The 22681-nt window shown below is 45.1% G+C and overlaps 1 protein-coding gene across 4 annotated transcripts; it reads left to right on the forward strand.

The window, feature by feature from the left end:
- Positions 1–242: 242 nt before the first annotated feature.
- Positions 243–22506, forward strand: atm (ATM serine/threonine kinase). 4 transcript variants are annotated; one of them, XM_034548178.1, is made up of 63 exons: positions 243–524; positions 661–783; positions 926–1044; positions 1399–1544; positions 1709–1873; positions 2049–2214; positions 2346–2584; positions 2930–3099; positions 3250–3416; positions 3556–3927; positions 4054–4248; positions 4526–4627; positions 4797–5031; positions 5154–5285; positions 5411–5536; positions 5937–6026; positions 6139–6325; positions 6570–6763; positions 6839–6918; positions 7053–7208; positions 7625–7700; positions 7869–8011; positions 8147–8264; positions 8359–8529; positions 8705–8880; positions 8995–9238; positions 9405–9520; positions 9689–9815; positions 9918–10117; positions 10245–10419; positions 10877–11035; positions 11160–11292; positions 11394–11489; positions 11595–11766; positions 11883–12024; positions 12207–12383; positions 12555–12732; positions 12839–12944; positions 13065–13223; positions 13420–13528; positions 13840–13928; positions 14042–14144; positions 14236–14384; positions 14544–14648; positions 14748–14867; positions 14957–15191; positions 15306–15476; positions 15722–15841; positions 16333–16550; positions 16709–16916; positions 17014–17139; positions 17492–17632; positions 17840–17978; positions 18227–18309; positions 18775–18915; positions 19589–19705; positions 19920–20069; positions 20157–20322; positions 20522–20608; positions 20838–20952; positions 21161–21224; positions 21322–21464; positions 21556–22506. In XM_034548178.1, the coding sequence occupies exons 2-63, from the start codon at positions 712–714 to the stop codon at positions 21734–21736; spliced, it is 9261 nt and encodes a 3086-aa protein (XP_034404069.1). In that variant the 5' UTR covers positions 243–524; positions 661–711; the 3' UTR covers positions 21737–22506. The 4 variants fall into 4 exon arrangements, with proteins under 4 accessions (XP_034404069.1, XP_034404070.1, XP_034404071.1 ...); XM_034548179.1 differs by having other exon boundaries at positions 243–418; XM_034548180.1 differs by having other exon boundaries at positions 243–418; positions 690–783.
- Positions 22507–22681: the final 175 nt, after the last annotated feature.

The raw sequence follows: 22681 nt of genomic DNA on the forward strand, positions 1-22681 counted from the left end.
TTAACGTCCCGATTGGAGTGTTGGGAGTTGTAGTCCAATCCGAAACGTCAAACGTCCGCTACGCCCCGGAGCCTGCCACATACACATTAGAAGTGTAACAGATCGGACATGACTTCTATATGATTTCTAACACCTTCATAATATTGCATCCGAACCAAAAACAGTACGTTTGTTTGACCGTTGGCTCTAAACTTTGCGGACACGCCGGGTTCTCCCCGTGACCAGGAAGTGACGTAGCCTCTCCACTGCGGATGCCGGGGCGGGAATTTTCTGAGTGGTCTGCTCGTGCGTGCGTGCGTGTATCCGTTACCGCACGTCATGATGCCAACGCAATAGTTGTCGCGAGCTCACGCAGAAATGTTGCGCCTCCCTCAGTGAACATCTGCACCGCTCCGTGAAGTCAGCACAGCCATCAAAGGTCAGTGAACGGACTGAGGGCGGTTGGATGGACGTGTGTGAATAAACAACAACAACTAGTTTGGCAATGTTGTATTGCTGGAGTCGCTGTTGCTACTGCGGCTAAGGTAATGGCGAGAGATTTATTGTATTTAAGTTAAGTGGTGGTAGTTAAACTGCCATTTAATGTCAGTAGTTGGATAGCAGTGCTTTGCATGTTTAATGTGGACCAACAATCAACATGTCAACATCCTGCCCTTGCAGGATCTCGCCTTATCTCCATTAAATGAAAGCTGCTCCATCCACTGAAGCACAATGAGTCTGGCTCTTCATGATCTCCTGCTCTGCTGCAAGGGGCTGGATAATGACAAGGTCACAGAGAGGAAGGTAATCTCACCTGCGTATGAACTACATTTAAAGGAGATATGTTGTTCAAAGCTTTTGCCAGCCTCACTGTAAACAAGTTCAACCAGTAAGTGCAGCATAAATCCTAAACTTTGACAGTCTTATCCTCTCCTCCTGCTCCCAGAAAGAAACTGAACGCTTAAGAAGACTCCTTCGAAATCCAGAGGTTGTACAGGAGTTGGATCGTTGCTCCGGACCTCAAGCTAAAAGCTCCAAGCAACTCACATGGGATACTGTTTTCAGGTAATCTGATGTGGGTTGTTGTACTTTTGCATATGTTACCTCAGCCTTGTTTCCACCAATCTGTTTAGTTTCACTTTCATTGCATCACTCACAAATCAATACCAGCTGACTTCTGGGAACCTCACTGTAGCCATTAATCAAATGGAAATTTGACCAACTGCACTTAACAACATATTAAATATGATCTTTCTATAATTACAATGGCGGATCTTTTTCAAAGTTGTTCCCACGTAGTCTGTTCTCATTCCATATTGTGCGAGTTTGAGTTTTATTAGGTTCAGTTATCCGTCGGATGCGATGGTTTTGCTGAGTAAGCACTTTCTAGTCAGTTTTTTCCTTTCTTCCCCATGTCAGATATTTGCAGCGTTATGTCCAGAAGGAGACAGAGAGCATGCAATCAAGTAAATCCAACGTCTCTGCGACGACTCTGGCCACGCGGCACAAGAAGATGGCTGAAATATGCAGCTTGATCAAATACTTCATTCGTTACGCAAACAAACGTAAGAACGCTGATTTCTGTGGATATTTGGTTCTACAAGATCATAATCATCAATAATCATCCTTTATTTCTTCATCTGAGTAAAAAACAGCAGAAATTCCGAGCTGTTGGACCATACTGTTGTAATGTTGGGACTGCAGTTAACGTGTCTCTGTCTATCTGCAGGCGGGCCTCGTCTTAAGTGCAGTGAGATGCTGAAACATGTGATGGACATCCTGCAGAATTCATACAGCTGCTCAGCCTTCGGAGAAAATTATAGCAGCCTCTTAGTGAAGGACATCCTCTCTGTCCGCAAGTACTGGTGTGACATCCCTCCGCAGCAGTGGCACAGTCAGTGGGATATCCATTTAAACTACGTATATTTTATATAAATGATCAGAGAATGTATCACTACAACACAAATCTTTTATTATTGCTTTACATTACACAGTTGTATTACTGATGACCAATATACTTCAATTCAATTCAATACTCAATCCCCTTTGTTTATATTTGTGATCCATAGATCTTTTGAACTTGTACTGCGACATGTTTAATGCTTCGTCCAAGTCCATCAACCGCGTGTTGCTAAGCAGAGTGATCCACACGGTGGTGCAGGGCTGCTGCATGCAGACTGACGGATTCTACAACGCTCTGTTCAGCTTCTTCTCCAAAGCACTTCTAAATGTCAGGTGAAGACTTTTTTTAATTTTTTTAAATCAACATTTTAAATTGGCTATTTTGCTATTGTCTTAAAAATCCATATTTAGGACATAATATACACCAACTAGACAGTAATCTAAACATCCTGTGATACTGCTAGGCAGGAGAAGCACTTGACTGTTTTGGAGCACCTCATCTCGGCGCTCAACATCTTCTTGAGATCCGCGGCCATGAACTGTCGCATGAGGGTGTGTCAGCTGGGAGAGGAGCTTCTGCCCTCTGTGCTGTATGTCTGGGCGGAGATGAGGCCCAGTGTGACTCTCAAAGAGGAGATTGTGGAGTTCTTTAACCTGCAGATTTGTGTCCACCACCCCAAAGGAGCCAAGACACAAGACACGGGTAGAGTAGTCGTTCCTTTTTCTTTCCAACTATTTTCTCGCGGTGGTGACACCGTAAGTTGACCTTGTGTGGCCGAAAAGCTTTATAGTGGGTTGTGTATGGTTCCATGCAAGGCTGATACCCCTATTATGATTGTTCCAAGACACGGAGGAAGCATTTGATGAACTTAATCTTTAAAGTTTAAACTGTGCCACCAAGGAAATATTTTAAGGATAACTAATTGCATTAACTTGGATAATTGTTTGCAATATGTGCTTTAACGGTAGTGAACTTAAACCTTTTAAACCACAGGTATGACCTGGGACTATCATCCATTACCTAGTTGTCTCCTCTCTCATATTGTAGGTGCTCATGCTGAGGACTGGACCAGGTGGCGCAGTCTGCTGTACAACCTGTATGAAGCCTTAATCAGAGAAATTAGCAATATAGGCAGCAGAGGGAAGTACGTCACCGGGACACGACACATAGCTGTCAAAGACAATCTCACTGAGCTCACAGCTGACATCTGTCATCAGGTAACACAGATCAAGTCTCAAGTATGGAAACAGAAAATCACAATTTCTTTTGATGTTAATGTTTATATAATTAATAGCTAGCCAATTTAGCTAGTATAAAAGGCTCTGTTGTCAAGACTATTTCTTTCATCCTGTGTTTCCTGCATGTAGCTGTTCCCTGATGACAATGACACCCATATCGTGGAGGTGACCCAGGCTTCCCTCAGAGCCACACACATGGGCAGTCCCACCAGCAAGCGACGGCGCATTGAACTGGGCTGGGAGGTCCTCCGGGACCATCTGCAGCCTCAGCAAAATGACTTTGATGTCATACCATGGTATGAAAATCTTATTATGATTAAAATAAGAATGTTTTAACGGTAAATAAGTAAGTTCCGAGTATGTATTTCGTGGTAGAGAAACACTCAAAGTAGCCTCTGATAGTAATGATACTCAAACCCTCTGTTCTCCTCTCAGGCTGCAGATCGCTGCAGTGCTCACCTCTAAGTACCCGTCCATGGTGCCCGGCCAGGAGCTGGTCCCGCTGCTGTCAGTGTTGTACCAGCTCCTGGCAGAACAGCGGAGAGGAGAGCGGGGGCCATACGTGCTGCGTTGTCTGAGGGAGGTGGCTCGGTGCCAGGCCTGCTACCCAGAAAGGGCCCAAGTCCACAGGACGGAGCTGGCCCGGCTGTGGGGTCGGGTGTGGGCCCTGGCAATGCGAGGGGTCAGCTCACCTCAGACGGAGTCCCTCAGCCTGGACCTGCTGAGCTCCATTGTCCACAGTGGACTCATCAATATGGACAGAGAATTCTGGAAGCTCTTCTGTGGATCAGCATGTAAACCGTCTCAGTGAGTCGTCGTCATTTCTCGACATATAACAATAAATGCCTTCATACTGAAAATGTGTCGTTATGATAAATGGGTGTGGGGGTTTGTGTTTGCAGTTAGTAGCCCCATGTTTCTCTCTATCCACAGGGGAGCTGCTCTCTGCCTCGCCCAAGCCCTGCTGAGCTGTCCGACCCCTAAAAGTATCATCTCAAGGGACTATGTGGGGGTCACAGAGGGTTCTGCAACACCCAACCTGAAGGAGACCCTCATAGCCTGGCTGCTGATGACCGATCAGAGCGAGGAGATGGAGGACAGCTCCAGACCTCACCCCATCATCTGCAGGTTTTTACCGACTTTGACTCTAGATAAATTCATCCTAGTTCAGTACTCGCTTATTTAAAGAAGTGAATTGTAATTTCTTGAGACTATCTGCTTTTATGAAAGCTCCACTTACGGATTGGTGTTCCCCACGGGATGCACAGAAAATACAAGCTCCAAACACAAATTACACTTTCATTCTCTTTTTTTCCCCCTTTCTTTTCTCTGTGTTAAGATGGTGCTATTTTTCTTTTAAAATCAAAGTCTGTAAATTGATGCTTCATTCTGATTTTGTGTGCAGAGACTTTCCTTACAACCTAATAGCGAACATCTTGGTCTCCCTGACCTTGAAAGACACGAGAACTGGCCTGAAGCGTCTGCTGGGTACTGAAGGAGTAGAAAGGTGAGGGCAAGGATCCTGGTCGGACAGTCCGAGTGTTCAAAGTACCAAAATCACAGACACTGTGACAGACCTCCAATCTAAATCCTACTTTTTGTACAATCCATGTGTTAATTGCTGTTTTGGAATATAAATAATTCAGTTGTTCTTTTTTTTTTTTTTTTTTTTTAAGTGCTTTTTCTCAAGAACAAACAACATCCAACTCCAAAGACAACCTGGAAGAGATCGAGAGGCTTTACCTGCAGTTCAGCTTCAACACGCTGCCCTCACCGAGGCGAGACTCTGGCGAGTCCGCGACCGCGGCTTCAACTCACGGACAATTCGCTGCTGTCCCGTGCCTCAGAAACAAGTTGGAGCAATCTCTGCTTTGTGTGGCTGACAACCTGCTCAACTGCTACTCTCCCGATGTGAGTGGAAGTTAATGCTCGTGTGTTTATGTGTCTGTATAGTTGTCGCGGTGAAAACAGATTTTATTCTGATTCCCCCACCCCCCCCCCACCCCCACCCCCACCCCACCCCCCCACCGCAGTCTCAGTCCACGCCTCCAGAGTGTCTGGTGCGCTGCTTCAGTCTACTGACGGGAGTTCTAGCAGGTTACGTGTCCACTGGGTTTCTGACTTCGGAGGAGGCCTGCCGCTCACAACTCTACACGAAAGCCAAGGTATCAGATGCATTGCAATATGTGAATCATTCCATCCCTCAGTTATTGTTCCTAAACATTAAAACATTACGTCAAAACAGAAGTCACAGAAGTATTTAAAGTTGTCGGTGTGTTTTTGTTGCCAGGCCCTGGCCCAGGACTTCAGCGGGTTTGTTTCTAGTGTGAGAGTGAAGATGACTGAGGAAGGAACCATGAGCACTCTGAGATCTGTCATGAAGCTCTGCACACGGTCAGCCAGCAGAAAAAACAAGGTGACAAAAGTCTGCGTTAGGGCTGGGCAATAAATCGATATTACATTGACATTGTGACATGAGACCAGATATTGTAATAGTCATGTGGCAAGTGTTGTCTTTTTAGAGTTCTGAAGTCTTCTTTCCAGACTGTCCAAGCCTTTCTATCATTTGCCCTCCCCTACTTATTATTATCATTATATCCACAGCACTGCTGATTATTTCTCAAAAATCTTATTGGCAAAATATTTTCCAAAAGCACCAATGGTTGACTTTCTCCATATTGCCCGCCGCGAGCCTCCCTCTCGACGGGATGCACAATGCTGACATAATACAGATGAATCTTAATCACACATTTAAAATGAAGGATGCTGTCCAAGAGCTCTTTGTTTGGAGTACATCTTTGTCCTTTCGTCTGCAGGATAATGTTTGTCCTACCTCCTCCAGTCTGTTCATGATGATTCTGCCGGCCGGTCTCCTCAGTGAACTGTCTGAGATCTGCAAACTGTTGGTGAGTGACATATATTGAGTACGTAGCATATTCAAGAGGATAGAAAAGAAGAAAAAAAAGGGACGATCTTCATTTCAGGAACAACACGCTGACATTCTTCTCACATCCTCAGTTAAGCAGTGTTTCTAAGAGAGTCAGTGTCGTGGATGAAGACGATCATATGGGTGATGACTTGGACGTGAGCAGAACTCAACTAGGGGACGACATTGACCTGTTTGATGAGGGCGAAGAGTCCCACAGCAGCACCAATGAGACTCGCAGACAGAAGGGGGACAACAGGGAGGCTTCCTGTGGGCCAGGTAAGAAGGGATCCATCTCTCGCATTGAACACCTGCTATTGATATTATCATTGGGCAAGGTGGAATTTCACTTGTATGGGGGATCCAGTGTGTTTGATGGATGGATGCTACTACACGTAAAGCCAAGTCTGCAAACGTAGGCAGTTGAAGGAAAAAGGGTTTCGATGTGTCGTTTGAACCACACGCCAGCAAAGCCAAATAAGCGGATGACTGTTAAGAGAATCTTGGCTCTCTCCTCCGTCAGGTGCAAAAAGCCTGTTAGCAGAGGATCATCTGGCCCAACAGGACGTGGCTCTCCTCGCAGCCTTGGAGCTCCTGTGTGAGTGCGGCTCCATGCAGCACGTCCACGGTCTGCTGTTCAAACCACAGGAGGTGCGGCGCAGACTGCTGCTGCTGGTGAAGCAGATGGACTTCAGCAAAGCCCTGCACCTCAACCTGGTGGGTAGCGGATGCTGTGGAGAGTCGTGGGTTGCAGCGGCACTGATGGTTCATTAATATCTGGTTCTCTTCCAGTATCTTGTCCTGTTGAAGAAGCTTCCAGCTGAGGACTCGCTCTCTCCGGAGGAATTTGATTCGCTGCTCCGTCCTCTCGCGTAGGGAAATCCTTCTGCCACACAAATTAATGTTTTCTTTTCGAATGCATCCATTTCTGTCTTTTATAAAACAAAATGAAATGAAATAATGCCGTTTAGTTAATGCATTTTGTTTATGATTTCTGTGTTTACAGGGACCTGTGTTCTTTGTACCGTCAGGACCAAGAGATCTGTGCTGCTGTACTGCTGGGTTTGTTACCCTCCATCACGAGCCTCAGGAAAACCCACCACATGCCGGAGGAGATGAGACATGTTCAGGGATCTCTGCTACAAGTGGTGTCTGGATTCTGGTTAGCAGCCTATTTTTACAGCATGAACAGATGCAGGGTTGGTCTGCAAGAGATTACATGTCTTTGAAGGAGGAGGATCAAGTGTAAAATGTGCCTCAGGAGAACAAAGTCCCTTCTAAAAGTCATTTTTGTATTACCTTGTGAAGGGATTCTTCTTTTAGTACATACTGCAGCTGCCCTTACAAAGTGTGTACTGTCACATGCAGTATGCATTCAACCGGGACATACGACTTCATCAAAACACTGCACCTCGAACTTCGACCTTCTTGCTCAGATATCCATCGCAGTCCATCGTGTGAAATTTGAAGCCGTCAATGAGCAAATACAAAATCTTGTTCTAATATAATAAATAGTACGGTAGTATCGGTATTGGAACCGATGTCTGATACTAACTCAATGACTATAATGTGTTTCAGTTTCCTGAGCCAAACGGGGAAATGCATGGCAGCTGTACGAGCTGCGTTAGTGAGATGTCTGGTTGCCTTGCTGGAGGTGAGCACTCACGGAGGTTTAGGGAATACTATTGCTTTAGTTATTGTATGTATCTGCACAACCATGAAATGCAGCATTTCTATGTACATATTCAGTCAAAATATAAAAGTCGCTTTCTATATTTCACGTGCTTTTGTTTTCGTTGTTGCCTTCTCCCCCCTCTGACAGGCTGACCCTTGTTGTAATTGGGCGGTCTTAAGTATCAGAGGGCCCGACAGAGAGGAAGATCGCCCAGTGTCTGTCATCCTTCCTTCTCACCTCGCAGACACCCACCACCAAGTCCGCATGCTGGTCGCCATGTCAGTGGAGAGGTACACTTAAGCCCGGAGCTGACAACGTTTCCGGATGCATTTTAGTAATAGATGTACATCACACAACAGATGTCTCTTCTAAACATGGTAAATCATAGATCTGATTGTCGGCATTATTCTCCTGCGTCTCTCCAGGTTGTTTCTGGAGACGAGTCCAGAGCATCCAGATAACAGGAACATGCTGCCGCTGAAACACCAGCAGGCGGCTTTTGAGAACGTTTACCTGAAGGCTCAGGAAGGAATGAAGCTCCCGGTAAGTTCATCAGGAAAAGTGTATTATGCGTGGCGTTTTCCCACCTCTGTTTGACTTTCCTAATGCTTCTTGTGTCTTGTGTGAACGTACACAGAGAAGCAGCTCTGCCGAAGATCAGACGGACGAGTTGTTTAACCGCAAGGCCACCCTGCTGAAGACTTTGTCTGGCGTGCTCTGTTGTAGTCCTGTCTGTGAGAAACAGGCCCTGTTTGCCCTCTTCCAGTCCTACAAGGAGAACAGTATAGAGGAACAGCTCATCAAAAAGGTAACAATGTCAGGGCCCGGCACCTAGTGAAAGGATCAAAATGCCAAATGCAGTTTCTATAACAGAATTTTTTTTAACTGATTCAATGAAACTAGTGCCTGTGCATATAACACCAAAAAAAATGCAGAAAGAGGCGAGTGAGAGGAACCGTTTCTGTCCTTCTTCTCTGTCACAGATGCTGTGCAGTGTATCCAGAGCGCTGGGCTACAAGAGTGTGAAAACATTTGTCAGTTCTCACCTGTACTACCTGGTAGCTGAGTGGCTGGCGCAGAGACAGTCCGACGATCGCTACACTCTTGGATCTTTCCCCTACACCCTCCTAGACCACGACACAATCAAAGATTTCTATAGGTGAGGAACTTAACTTCTGTTATTTCAAGTCACAACTCCATTTGATGTTGTTTCCCCCCCCCCCAGACGATAATAAAATCCAACGATACCCTGTTGTCTTGTGTTTCCTTGAAGCTCTTCCTACCAGGTGTTAATCCCCCACCTGGTCTTCCTGGATGACTTTGAGCAGGTGAAGTCTATCGGCAGGTATCTTGAGAAGGACTGGAAAGAGTTATTGGCCGACTGTTTCCCCAAGATCATGGTCAACATCCTGCCATACTTTGCCTTGTCTGGCCAGGACTCACAGGTCACACAGCAGAGGGAGAAGGCTCACAAAGTGTACGACCTGCTCAAAGATGCCAACTGTCTGGGCAAACAGGTAAACACAGCTTTTATAATTTGATCACATCATGACAATAATTACCTTTTGAAAACAGACAGCAAGGGAAATCAAATACATGTGATTTTCAGGACCAGGTGTGAACTTTTAAGTTGTCAGTAGAAGGTGAATCTGAAGTGCAAAATGTTTGTGTATGTGTCCGCAGCAAATTGACAACCTGATCCACAGTAACCTGGCGGACATAGTGGTCGAACTGCTGATGACTCTGTATGAAGGAAGTGGAGCTGAAGGGGACCGAGGAGACCTGAAGCTCTTTATAGGGTAATGGTTGTTCAAATGTACCATGCTTTCCTCATTTTAGTCCATTTTATTTATTAGTTCATTTGTTTTTCCATACACCCTGGACGTTAATAAAAGTTGTTTGTCTCAATCAAAATGTAAAGAAAAGTGGAAGAAAATGTGACAAAATAACTGTTTAACGGCTCTCAGGGAACTGGACCCGGTACCAAACCCGCCATACTTCAACTCTTATGTCATTAAAGCTACACTGGACTACCTCAGCAAGTGCCAAAGTGCAAACCACAAGACTGTGGTAGCCATTCTTTCAAAAACTCCAGTAAGACATGCAAGTTGTCCCTTATGTGGTTCCATTGACCGACGTTGTTTTGCTCTGAAGTAGTGTTTAGTAGCTCGTAACCTGTGGGTCGTCCCTTCTTAGATTTCCATCCAGAGGATTCTACTGGCGGTGTGTGAACGAGCGGCAGAGACGACCAACAGCTATGAACGTCATCGCATCCTCCTCATGTATCACCTGTTTGTCAACCTGCTGCTCAGGGAGGTGAAGGACGGCCTCGGGGGAGCCTGGGCCTTCGTCCTCAGGGACATCATGTACACACTCATTCACCATCTCAACAGCAGGTTGGTGCACATAAAACACTCCCAGGTATCACAGACCCAGTATCAGTCATGCTGTGCAGACACAACCGACTCACTATATTGTTTTCCCTGACAAAGTCGAACCAGTTTGTGTTTCTCTCATCCTCAGACCAGTTAAATGTGATGAGGTTTCTAACCGGAGCCTCTCTCTGTGCTGCGACCTGTTGACCTCTGTGTGTCGGGCAGCTCTGGAGTTCTGTGACGATGCTCTGGACTGCCACCTACAGGTCATCGTTGGGACTCTCACAACTCAGGTGAAAAGCCGGCCCGCCATCTCACAGCAGGTAAGCAACCGGGAGTCAATGTACAGGAGTTTTCTGTTTTGCATGTTGGCAGAGGAAATTATATGTAAATAAAGGCAAATGCAATAGACGTATGTATAGAAGAAGGCATGTATTAAGCAAAACTGCCACATGCAGGAATGTTACACAGTGGAAAAAAGGGCCCACTTCCTTCACACATTTGGGTTATTTTTCTAAATATGTTCTAAATACCCTTTTAGAGAGTTTTTACATCCGCAGAGAAGTGCAGTTTAAAACCACACACTGTAGAATGTGGGACTTTTGCATCCAGACAAAAGTCTGGACTGGTTTATTCTCCCTGTATTTATAGACTGTTTAACTCCCCTTAAGACATGTATTACTGTTCTGCACTTTGCACTGTTTGAGAGAAATATCTGCCTCCTTTCAGCATTGGCGAGCCACATTCTAACGTTCACGTTACTCCTCTCTGGCCCTCTAGGTGAACATTCTGCTGCAGTTTCTCGTGATAGAAAATCAGGAGAAGTTAAAAGGGGCCATCAGCAGGTTGGAGCCTTTTCCTGACCTCCCTGAATTCCGAGAGCTGCGCTCTGTGCAGCACAAGCTCAAATATAACACTGGGAGCTTCACACTGAGACAGGTAACTAATATCCATGTAACATGTACACAAGTAATTCTTTATGCAAATGTCATGGTTATCAATGGAAATGAACAATTAGAAATGTCATTGCTGACCTACATCCTCCCATGTTTCGCTTTCACAGGAGATAGCCCACTTCCTGTCAGTGACGTCATGTGACTCCTTACCTCTGACCAGACTGGAGGGGCTGAAGGAGCTGACCAGACAGCTGCATGACAACAAGGAACAGATCAGAGAGCTGCTCAAAGAGTGCCGCAGTACGATGCCAGATGAGGCAAAATGGTCTGTGCATAAACACGTTTTGGCATGTGAAATGTCTAATAAGCTTGTTCTCTCCCTCTCTTTGTCCTTCCTGTAGCTGAACCCACTGACAGTGTGCTGGTGAAGCTGGTTCTCAGTCTGCTGCAGCTCTGTAAGCTAGCAGCCAACCACCCGGGAGGAGCAGACATTCTTGGTAAGATATCCAAGAACTCCTACAGCGACAGTATGCTGTGTTCTCAGCCTTGTCGGGACACATAAATCATTCGTCATTAGTACAAACACAAATCTGTTCCTGCAGAGGCAGCAGGCAGCTGTCTGGGAGAAATGGGTCCCGTGGATTTCTCCACCATCGCCCTGCTTCATGGCAGAGACCCTCTGTATGAAAAGGCTGTCTCTCTCTTCACTTCCACCGAGTCGCAGTGTCTTTACATCGTCCTCAACTGCATGAATGACGCACTCACTCAACAGCGGTACACTGAAGCCGAGATCTCAGCGATCAAACATTTGTTGTGCACGACTATGGAGTAGGGAGCGGCTTGTGTTTTATATTTACTGTGTTTTTTTTTGTGCCGCGATCCTCTGCCAGTATCGAGGTGAGGCAGGCAGCCGCTCAGTGTGTGAAGAGCATCCTCGCCACTCAGTCTGGAGTCGATTTCTGGGAGCAGCACAAAGACAACAGAGACCCCATGCTGACCTACCTCAACCCCTTCAGAAAGGCCAAGGAGAAGGTGGGTTAAGGAAGTTTAACAGTGTGTATGTATACCAATAAACAGAACAGATCAACAACTTTTCACCACTTTGCACTCACAATTGAACACCAATGTATCTCCCTCGCTTGTATGACTGTGTTTTCGGGTATGCACGTGTGACATCTGTGTCTGACGCTTTACCTCTGACTTTCCTCAACTAGGTGGAAGTTGTGAGTGATGAGGTGAGTTTGAAGGCCAGGGAGAAGCTGGTGAGTCAGGAGCTTTGGATTCCCCAGGCGGGCGGCCACAAGGCCTGGCTGAATGCTCTGTGCACCTCCCTGCTCGACAGCGGAGGAGTCAGGAGAGAAGCTCTTCTGCTGTCACGACCGCTATGTCTGGTGAGCACACGGAGGTAGACCTCTTACCCTGCCTACACACACACACACACCGTTTGAATGGGGTTCTATGTGCTGAAAGTATCCACATCTTGTATTGGGTTTTTGTGCTTTAGAGCATTTTGTAGCATTTGTGGTCTCCAGCTCTAACCTGTGTCCTCGGTCCGTCTCCAGGTGAGGGTGGACTGCTGTCAGAGGCTGCTGCCGCTCATCATTCACTCCATCCTTCTGGAAGACAGTAATGGTTTGTGGAGGGAGTTGCTCTCCTCCCACATTCAGGACTTCTTCAGCTTCTGTTCCAGGAGCACTCAGGCTGCCAGTCGCTCTGCCACGCCTCTCAACTCTGACTCCGGTAAGCTTGAGAGAATGACAAATAATAAGTCTCTTCAGCCGCTCACGTTCAGGAGGTTGTATGTTTTCATATTTTTTTTGTGATTGAAGTGTGTTATTCTTCACAGAGTCAGATGCTGCCAGTCAGGGCTTGTACGACAAGACCTCTCTGCGTACAATGCTTGCCGTTGTTGACTATCTGCGACACCAACAGAGACCACTGGAAGCTGATAGGTCTGTTATTGTAATCAAATATGTGTCAGATGTGTTCAGGGACTTTGTGTATTTGTTAATGTAGGTTCATGTACACTGACAAACGGTGTCTTTGAAATAAACACTGTATCCTCCTTCCAGCAACTCCTGTGGCACGGTGTGTGACTCAAACTTCTGGCTGGAGCTGAACTACCTGGAGGTGGCCAAAGCCGCTCAGTCCTGTTCGGCACATTTCACGGCTCTGCTATACACTGAGATCTATGTGGATAAGATCAAAGCTAACATGGAGGAAAGTCGACGGTATGCAACTTTTAAACATGGGATTCAGACACTTAGAAATTGGTTCTCTACTGATAAGCAATGTGTAAATATATATATATATATATATATTTTTAAGCTTCTGAAAAGCTACATCTAAAGGTTCATTGTAATTAGCATTTTGAGAGTTTTATCGAATTATCCTGTTATTTTATCCGTGCATTTACCACATCTGCAGAACCAACTCCAGAGCAACACGTATGCTCAATTTTGAAGAGAACAGCCAGAACGTCACTGTCTCCAGCCTCACTAAGAAGAGTATGGAAGACACCAATATCAGCCTGCAGGTCAGTTTTTCATTTAACAACTTTGTATCTAAGCCAACAACACAAAGCAATTGCTCATTCAGATTTCTCCCTAAAGTATTTCTGAAAAATGTCCCCTGAAGCAGTTCAAGTTAGATTGTTTATTACCCAATGTGAGTCCAGTTTAATGACCAATGACTTCAAAACGTGGCACAAATGCACAACACTTGCATTGTAATGTTACAGGGGTTGGGCACAACAGTGTAAATGGCTTTAAAATAGTCTGCAATCCAATATAAATTCATACTGTCATGAGTGATTTATTTCCACTCTCTCTTATGTTTTTTTTGTAGGAGCTGCTGATTGAGGTTTATCGCAGCATCGGAGAGCCTGATAGTCTGTACGGCTGCGGCGGGGAGACGATGACCAGTCCACTGACGAGGTAATCAATAAGTAGATTAATGAGACCTGCATCCCTTTCACATTGTCACTTGTTCCCTGCAGTGTTCAATCATTATCAGAACTACAAAGGTCGTATGTCACACTCATTTATAGGATTCGAACCTATGAGCATGAGGCGATGTGGGGCAAGGCCCTGACTTCATACGACCTTCACACTCCTCTGCCTGAGGTCACTCGTCAAGTGGGAATCGTGGAGGTAAAATAACGAAGAGAAATTTGTATTCTTCTATTTCAGATATTGATGCATGTCATGCATTCTCTTGAGTTGTTTATGTTTGCACCAACAGGGCCTGCAGAACTTTGGTCTGAGCAGCATCCTTGCCACCTACATGAGGGGTCTGGAGAGTGAAGGGGTGGAGTGTGGAGCTGAGCTGAGAGAGCTCCGCTTTCAGGCCGCCTGGAGGAACACACAGTGGGACTGTGAGCTGTCGGAGAGGTGAGGCAAAGCACACACACGCACACAAACACACACACAGCTGAGAGCGTGGTGTCTGCTACACAAAACACAACTGTAACCCATCAGAGAAGCAGAGGCAATCTCTCACCTAATACCTTTTTTTGTTTTTCTCCCTCCGAATCTAATTTGTTGTATCAGGAGTGAAAATTCCAAATCCAGCTTTCACGAATCCCTGTTTTGTTCCCTCCAAGCGCTGAGGGACGAAGAGTTCTCCGTATTTTATGAAACAATGAAACAGGCCAGGTATGATAGACATCTCATGAAATTTCCATTTTTAACTCTAATTCAGTTTTCCCACTTGTAGAATAATCCACTTATCTATGTACGTGTGCGTTTCCACAGGGGTGCAGATGTGGAGGAGCTGTGCAGAGGCAGTCTGGAGGCTGTGTCTTCTCTGTACCCGTCTCTCAGGAACCTGCAGAGCATCAGGGAGCTGGAGAGTGTGAAACAGCTCTTTTCTAGGTGATATGAGTGGTCAAACATGAGTAACAACGTAGTCATTCACACAGGAAGGAGTCTTGAGGATTTATGTTATGTACTTTTAATATCAGGCCCTTCTCGGATCTGACTCTGAGGGAAGTTTGTAGCCAGTGGCGACAGCACTCCCAGCTGCTCGCTGACAGTGACTTTGCTTTGGTGGAGCCCATTCTGGCCGTCCGCACCGTGGCCCTCCACACCCTGATATCTAGGGTGGGAGACCCCGACAGCACCCAGTACCTCAGCTCTGTGCTCACTGACCACCTCATGGAGCTCTGCCGGCTGGCTCGAAAGGCTGGGAATACGCAGGTAGTGTGTATGTGTGTATGTGTGTATGTGTGCATGTGTGCATGTGTGCGTGTATGTTAGTTTTAATTTTTTTATTTTAACAACAAAATACTCAGTGGTGTATTTCCTGTCCAGCTCGCAGAGCGGGCAGTCTTCCAGATGAAGCAGCGTGGTGGTGGAGGGTTCTTGGATTCACCTCCTGTGTTGTCATGGCAACTGGAAGAGGCCCAGGTGTTCTGGGCAAAAGGGGAGCAGGGACTTGCCCTGGGCCTGCTGAGACAGATGATACACAACCTTGAGGACAAGGTCAGTATTTAGCATCTATTAAAAAAAAAAAACCTAACTTTAATTATGGAACATCCTTAAATGTTATTACGCTGTCCACTGAGACTATTTTTCACATTGCAACGAGTGCAACACAGTAAGATTGAGCCGTTTTATAAGTAGCAACATCTTCACCGTCATGCATCAGATTAATTAAAATAATTAAAATCCAAAATGTCAAGAGACATCATTGAACTATTCTGTGTTGTTGTATTTTCGTTGGCCAGGTGGACTTGAATCCTGCTGTGGTCCCGGTCTACACTGAGTGCCTCAGGCTGTGTGGTAACTGGCTGGCTGAGACTTGCCTGGAAAGCCCCGGAGTAATACTGGAGAAATACCTGGAGCGGGTAAGAGAAAGCAAAATGATAACAGGCCAGTTTTTACAGGCAGGCCTTGTTGTTTGACTTGCAGTATTTTCATGGATATCTTCTCAGGGAAACGGCAAAAATAGAACCGTTTTTACAAACGGTGATGTCCATAGTTCATGGAAAGTGGAAAAGGGTGGCAAACAGAAACCTAAATGTCTCAAAATATCTAATATGTGTAACCTGATAGATTTATCTAACACCTTGAAGTACACACACACGCACATTTGTGCACACATTACCCATCATTTATGTCCCAAGGACATTACTTCTGCAATTTAACAGTTTATGTACTTGGGCTACGGCAGATTATATATATATATATATATATATATATATATATATATATATATATATATATATATATATATATATATAATTTCACTGTTGATGCTTCCCTGTCAGCATTATTTTGACACTAACTTGCTTGTGACAGAGAAGCTGTAAAGGGCTCTCCTGTGCTGTTCCTTCAGGCGGTGGAGCTGATCGAGGAGGAATCAGGAGTTCACGACTCCAGGCTGCAGAGTCAGCGGACTGAGGCCTTCCTGTCTCTGGCCCGCTTCTCTGATGCTCAGTACCAGAGCATCGACAAATACATGAACTCCTCTGAGTTTGAGAACAAGCAGGCGCTGCTGGAGAAGGCCAAAGAAGAAGTGGACTTGATAAAGGAGCGTAAAGTGACTTCCAACAGGTGCACATGCTCTGTTAATTGCTTGTTTAAAGTCACGTGAAAAAGTTGGCTCCTTCCTCTGCAAAGATTTAACATTTTACGTGATTAATGAATAAAAAGCAATTGGGGGGACTTAACATGGCTGACTAGACGGATGGGCTCTTCCTCTGACTTCACAGGTACACAGTGAAGGTGGAGAAAGAGCTGCAGCTAGATGAGAAGGCCCTGTCCAACCTGCGGGCCGACAGACAGCGTTTCCTGTGTAAAGCTGTAGAGAATTACATCCAGTGTCTGGAGGAAGGTGAGGAGCATGACACCTGGGTGTTTCGCCTGGCTTCGCTGTGGCTGGAGAATGACGGCGTTAAGGCTGTAAACGACATGATGAAGGTTGGTAAAACGCATCTGAATCGACTTCGCGTTTTGATTCTAGGACTATAGTGCCTGGATGCCCGGTGCTTTACATTTCACTTATTTTGTGTTCCAGAAAGGGGGGAAGCGGATCCCTTCCTACAAGTTTCTGCCTCTCATGTATCAGCTGGCTGCTCGCATGGGAACCAAGATGGCTACTGGCATTAGTGAGGATACAGGCTTCCATGATGTCCTCAGAGAGGTAATGCAACACTTTACATTACATTACATGTCATTTAGCTAACGCTTTTATCCAAAGGTGACTTACAATCATGTTACATTCATACACTGTAGACACAGCTACAGGGAACAATTCAGGGTTAAGTGTCTTGCTCAAGGACACATCGACTAGGGCGGGGATTGAACCACCAACCCCCTGATTGAAAGACAGACCGCAGCAATCTGACTTTTCTCAATGATGACTTTTGTGTCTAACCGGTGTCACTCAATACCTGAAAAAGCCCACTTTGTATCAAACACAGCACTTGATGCAGAAAATGGATTATAATCATTTTTTTTAAAGCTGCTGCTTCATTTGTTTTCTCTCCTCACAGCTGATCTGCCGAGCGTCTCTGGAGCACCCTCATCACACACTCTTCATCATCCTCGCCCTGGTGAACGCCAACAAAGATGAGAACTTTTGCAAGACCCGACTGTCTAAGAGCGCTCCTCGGCAGCCTTCACCGTTCGACCTGGTGAGACTTTCATTAGATTTCATGTGAAAATACACAAGTCGATTTAATAAAAGACAATTTAAAGGGCTCTCTTGGATGAAATCAAGATATTCAAAAAGTTTTCGATAGAAGAAAATGCCCCCTCCTCCTTCAGCCACCTCCTCAAATACATTTTTTTTCCAAACACCGCCAGTTGTGTCTTTACAAGTGAGGTTTGTTCTGGTGCAGGAGCGGTCAGACGTGGCCCAGAAGATCATCAGTGTGATCAGGAAAAAGAGAGGCAAGATGGTACGAGGGCTCGAGCGTCTGTGTGACGCCTACATCATTCTGGCTTATATGGACGCCAGCAAGCACAAGACGGAGAAGAGTGAGTGGTCGGAGCACAGCGGCGTACATGAACACTCACACTGGATGGCTTTTTCAAGGATTTAAGGATAGCTGTCCTTGAAATTCCAACATTTATCACATTTCTGCATACTTGGCAAATGGCATTTAGTTTGCTATTTCTGTTTGATTAGAGTGAAATTGGGGGAAAACGCCTCTCTTCTTATCCCTAAATGTGTGTACTCAATATCGAGATGTTTAGTCATCCTTTGTGTGCTTTTTTCACGACAGAGGCTCTTCCCATCCCTGCTGATCAGCCCATCATGCAAATAAAAGACCTGGATGAGGTTACCATCCCCACAATGGAGATCAAGGTAAAAGATTATCAAACTTCTCTACTCATTTTTGTGATGTAATTCCTGAAGTAGATAACATATGTATGCATGCTAGGGGGTTCCTATTACAACTGATGATGGGATTGATTTTATTTGATTAACAGAGTGGATTTTATTTGACTAATATTATTCTTATTATTCTTTATAAAATGGTTTTCCTGTTAAAATGTACTTTTTAAATATTTCTTTATTCTCATGTGAGAAAAAAATCAATTATTTAAATGTTGTGTCTGTGTTTGCTTGAGTATTGTTGGCAGCGAATGACACGTCAGGGACAAGTGTGTTGTTGATTGTTTATTTGTTGTCTACTGTTGTTGCTTGTTATGTCTGATGTCCTATGTTGCACCAACCACACCACGCTAAGTTCCTTGTAGGTGTAAACCTACTTGGCTATTAAAAGTTTCTGATTCTGAAATAACAAGTGTTGTTTCATTGTGCAAATAGGTGGATCCATCTGGTTGCTATGACAACCTGGTGACTGTCAGGTCCTTCATGCCCCATTATCGCCTGGTCGGAGGAGTCAACCTGCCCAAGATCATCGACTGTGTCGGCTCCGACGGCAAGAGCAGGAGACAGCTGGTCAAGGTGTGTGTGTGTGTGTGTGTGTGTGTGTGCCTGCCTGTGTGTGTGTGTGTGTGTGTGTGCCTGTGTGCGTGTGCGTTCTCTCGACTAAACAAATCTCTTTGAAGCTGAAGCTGCTGTCACGTGTGATTGCAGTCGGGCCTGACAGAGAACTTTTAACTTGAGTTCTTTTCCATTTCAGTTTAGTAATGATTCATCTGTTTTTTGTACCAGGGCAAATACAAAGTTTGTTATATTAATCCGACACCTTTTGTTATGAGGACATTCTTCAGGGGACATTGTGTGTGTTTGTGTGTGAGAGCGCATGTTTGTGTTTGCAGTAACACTTGTCAGCCACTTGAAGGCTAATAATTCACCACTTAGACACTTTGGGAGAGTCATGGTGGCCAGAGCAGCCCCCCCAATCTTTAACTTCAGTTCTACTTTTCTATCAATGTGACTTTGTTCACTCTTGTTTATGTCACATGGATAAAAAGGTGTAATATTTAGGGATATGAATTTCACATTGCTGAGTCTGTCTTGAGCCTTTCTGGTATTTTGAACACTTTAGTGTTGACGAAACTAATCAATATGGCAAAATATAAAACAGTTTGTTATAACCGTAGAGTACGGAGGCTCTCGGTGCTGCGGTACACGGTATGTTCCCCAGTGACCTTTTGCCTCTCTCTGGTACCAGGGTCAGGACGACCTGCGGCAGGACGCGGTGATGCAGCAGGTCTTCAGCATGTGCTCCATGCTGCTGCAGCGCAACACGGACACCCGCAAGAGGAAGCTCAACATCAGACGATATAAGGTTAGACGCATCTATTCTTCTTTTCTTTTTTTTCTTTTTAAACACTTGATCTTGTATTTAAACCCTTTGCTCTTTAATTCAACGAGGACATAAATAAATCAGGTGGAATTTATTGGTTAGATGTTTGATCTTTTTTTGTCGTCGCCCTGTAATTCCCGTATTTCCTTAAAAGAATCCTTCAAAGCTGCTTTCTTTCTCTCGTCTTCATTCGCAGGTGGTGCCGTTCTCCCAGCGTAGCGGCGTGTTGGAGTGGTGTTCGGGCACTGTGCCTATTGGGGAGTTTCTGGTGGATCCCAATAAAGGAGCCCACAAACGCTTCCGACCTCGGGACCCGACCAACCTGGCCTGCCGCAAGAAGATGATGGTACTGTTTGCTAATCGTGGTTTCAGCTGCGCCTGAGCATGTCCTTTTCCTTCTTTTGTATTTTAATCGGTTTCGGTACAACTGCAGGAGGCTCAGAGGCTGGCGTCCGATGAGAAGCTCCAGGCTTACACTGAGGTGTGCAAAAGCTTCAGGCCGGTCTTCAGGTATTTCTGCATGGAACGATTCCTGGACCCCGCGGTGTGGATGGAGAAACGGCTGGCTTATACTCGCAGTGTGGCCACCTCTTCTATAGGTACACACAGTCCTGCATGTTCACCCCCAGGGCTCAGCTCAAGGCATCTAAAACAGCATAAATTATGACACAGACTGTTATTATTTAATTTAATTATAACCAATAATGGTGTAGAAAACGCTACAGATTTTTATGCAGAAGCTTTTGAATTCAACCAATGAATTGCCAACTATTTTTGTTTACTGTTTTGTGCCCACAGTTGGCTACATCGTCGGCCTGGGTGACAGACACAACCAGAATATTCTGGTTGACGAGCAGACCGCTGAACTGGTGCACATCGATCTAGGTAAAATCATTGTCATTTATGTACGAAAACATATATAGTTCTCTCTTAACTTCAGAAAAGGGATCCATCCTGCATCGAGAGGAGTTTGGTGCATTTATGATTCGGCAATACATTTAATCAGATATGGACTCTTGCTGTAAAATGCATACAGCATTAGAACGCTTCAAAGCTCTAAATTCAAAGATCAAGACATGCATCCCAACACCTTCTCATTGCTGTTGGTGTTCAGGTGTTGCCTTCGAGCAGGGGAAGATCCTCCCCACCCCCGAGACTGTCCCCTTCAGGCTGTCCAGAGACATCGTGGACGGGATGGGCATCACTGGAGTGGAGGGGGTTTTCAGGAGGTGAGGAGGAGTGAGGTCATGTCTGTTACTATTTTCCAAATCACAACACTTTAAGATTGGTTTCCACTATTTTAAATTCATGTCAAAACAGTGTTAAAAAAAAAAATCTACTTCCACTTACATTTTTAAAACCTTGGTTCGTGGTGCCTTCAGAGACACCGTGATGAATCCAGACATTTAATGATCTTCACCTGTTTTCTCTGGTCAGATGTTGTGAGAAGACGATGGAGGTGATGAGGAGCTCTCAAGAAGCTCTGCTGACTATTGTAGAGGTGAGATCACGGGACACACGCAGGTACTTAAATCACGTGGGATTTCTTTAACCTGACGTGTGTGTGTGTGTGTGTGTGTGTGCGTGCGTGTGAGTAGGTGCTGCTGTATGACCCTTTGTTTGACTGGACCATGAACCCACTGAAGGCCTTCTACCTGCAGCTTGACGAGCAGCAGGAGCTCAACGCAACGCTGGGCTCCACCATGGGGGGGGATGACATAGACAACCACCGTAAATCCAGGTGCTATACGGTACATGATGAAAAGTGATTGTAATCTTCTGAAGTCTCTTTTGAAGCTCCGTCTCATCGTCTTTTACTCTTCCTCCTGCAGTGACAGTCAACACTTCAACAAAGTGGCGAAGCGGGTGCTGCTGAGGCTGCAGGATAAGCTGAAGGGGGTGGAGGAGGGCGCGGTGCTCAGCGTGGGGGGGCAGGTCAACCTGCTCATCCAACAAGCCATGGACCCCAAAAACCTCAGTAGACTCTTCCCCGGCTGGCAGGCCTGGGTGTAGGCGTGAGGGGAAGCTGCACTAAGTTCCTGCTTCAGGCAACAAGTTGGATGAGGACATTTTCTTTGTCTCCTCTGTGCGATCAGTACCGGCGTCTTGCTCTTCGCTTGAGTCAGCAATACGGTCACCGTGTAGTTTAAGAAAAGCAAAAGACACTATGCAAATGAGAATATAAACACGGTGAAACAAGTTCCCTGGTTACTTATATACTCCTCTTTGGACCATCTGCAATTATAAGGCTGTTCATTTTCAGACTAAACACAAACAGATCAACATTGTTTTTAGGATTATTCATTTCTGCTGCCCTAATTTCTGCAGATTGCACGCACCGATTCTGGAGAAACAAACCAGAAAATCACCTTTTCTTTTCTGTATTTTGTTCTTACTGCAAATGGAATTTAAAAAGACAAATGCACTGTAGTGCTGACATGAGTGTGAAGGGATGAGTCTGACATGTATATGTGAAAGTGAGCTTTTGTTCTGTATTTTTGCCCATCGGATGTGAATGTTTTCCTACCTTTTTGATTGTCGTATGAAGTTATTAAGTTTTGCCAATGACTACCCAAAGCTCTTAACCGTGAACACACGCCTTATGAATACGGTGAGCCTTATCCAGGAGAAGTTAGTTTCAGTTCAGCCATGTCAGTTTATTTACTATTAAAGAAGTGAATAGTATGTGCTCTAAGGTTTATATGCAGTATAATGCATTAAAAAGATATGATTATACTTTGTATGATGTATCTGTTTTGTAAAATAAAAATGCTGCCATTTAACACAGTTTCTATGTCACTAAATACTTTTGTTCAAAATGATCTCTCAGTTAATTCAATTTGACTGACTGCTAATTAATCACAAGTTTATTTACAGATATAACGGCATTTCCTGTCAATCATTGACTCGGGTACTGAGGCCTAATGTGTTTGCCTGTATACAGTTCATGGAGTACCT

This window comes from Cyclopterus lumpus, chromosome 13 (assembly GCF_009769545.1).
Source record: "Cyclopterus lumpus isolate fCycLum1 chromosome 13, fCycLum1.pri, whole genome shotgun sequence".
Lineage (NCBI taxonomy): Eukaryota > Metazoa > Chordata > Actinopteri > Perciformes > Cyclopteridae > Cyclopterus > Cyclopterus lumpus.

Coding starts and splice junctions, on each gene's coding strand:
- atm (XM_034548178.1), top strand. CDS start 712: ATGAGTCTGGCTCTTCATGATCTCCTGCTCTGCTGCAAGGGGCTGGAT. Junction 3,100..3,249: donor CAGCTGACATCTGTCATCAG/GTAACACAGATC, acceptor TCCTGCATGTAG/CTGTTCCCTGATGACAATGA. Junction 3,928..4,053: donor TCAGCATGTAAACCGTCTCA/GTGAGTCGTCGT, acceptor CTCTATCCACAG/GGGAGCTGCTCTCTGCCTCG.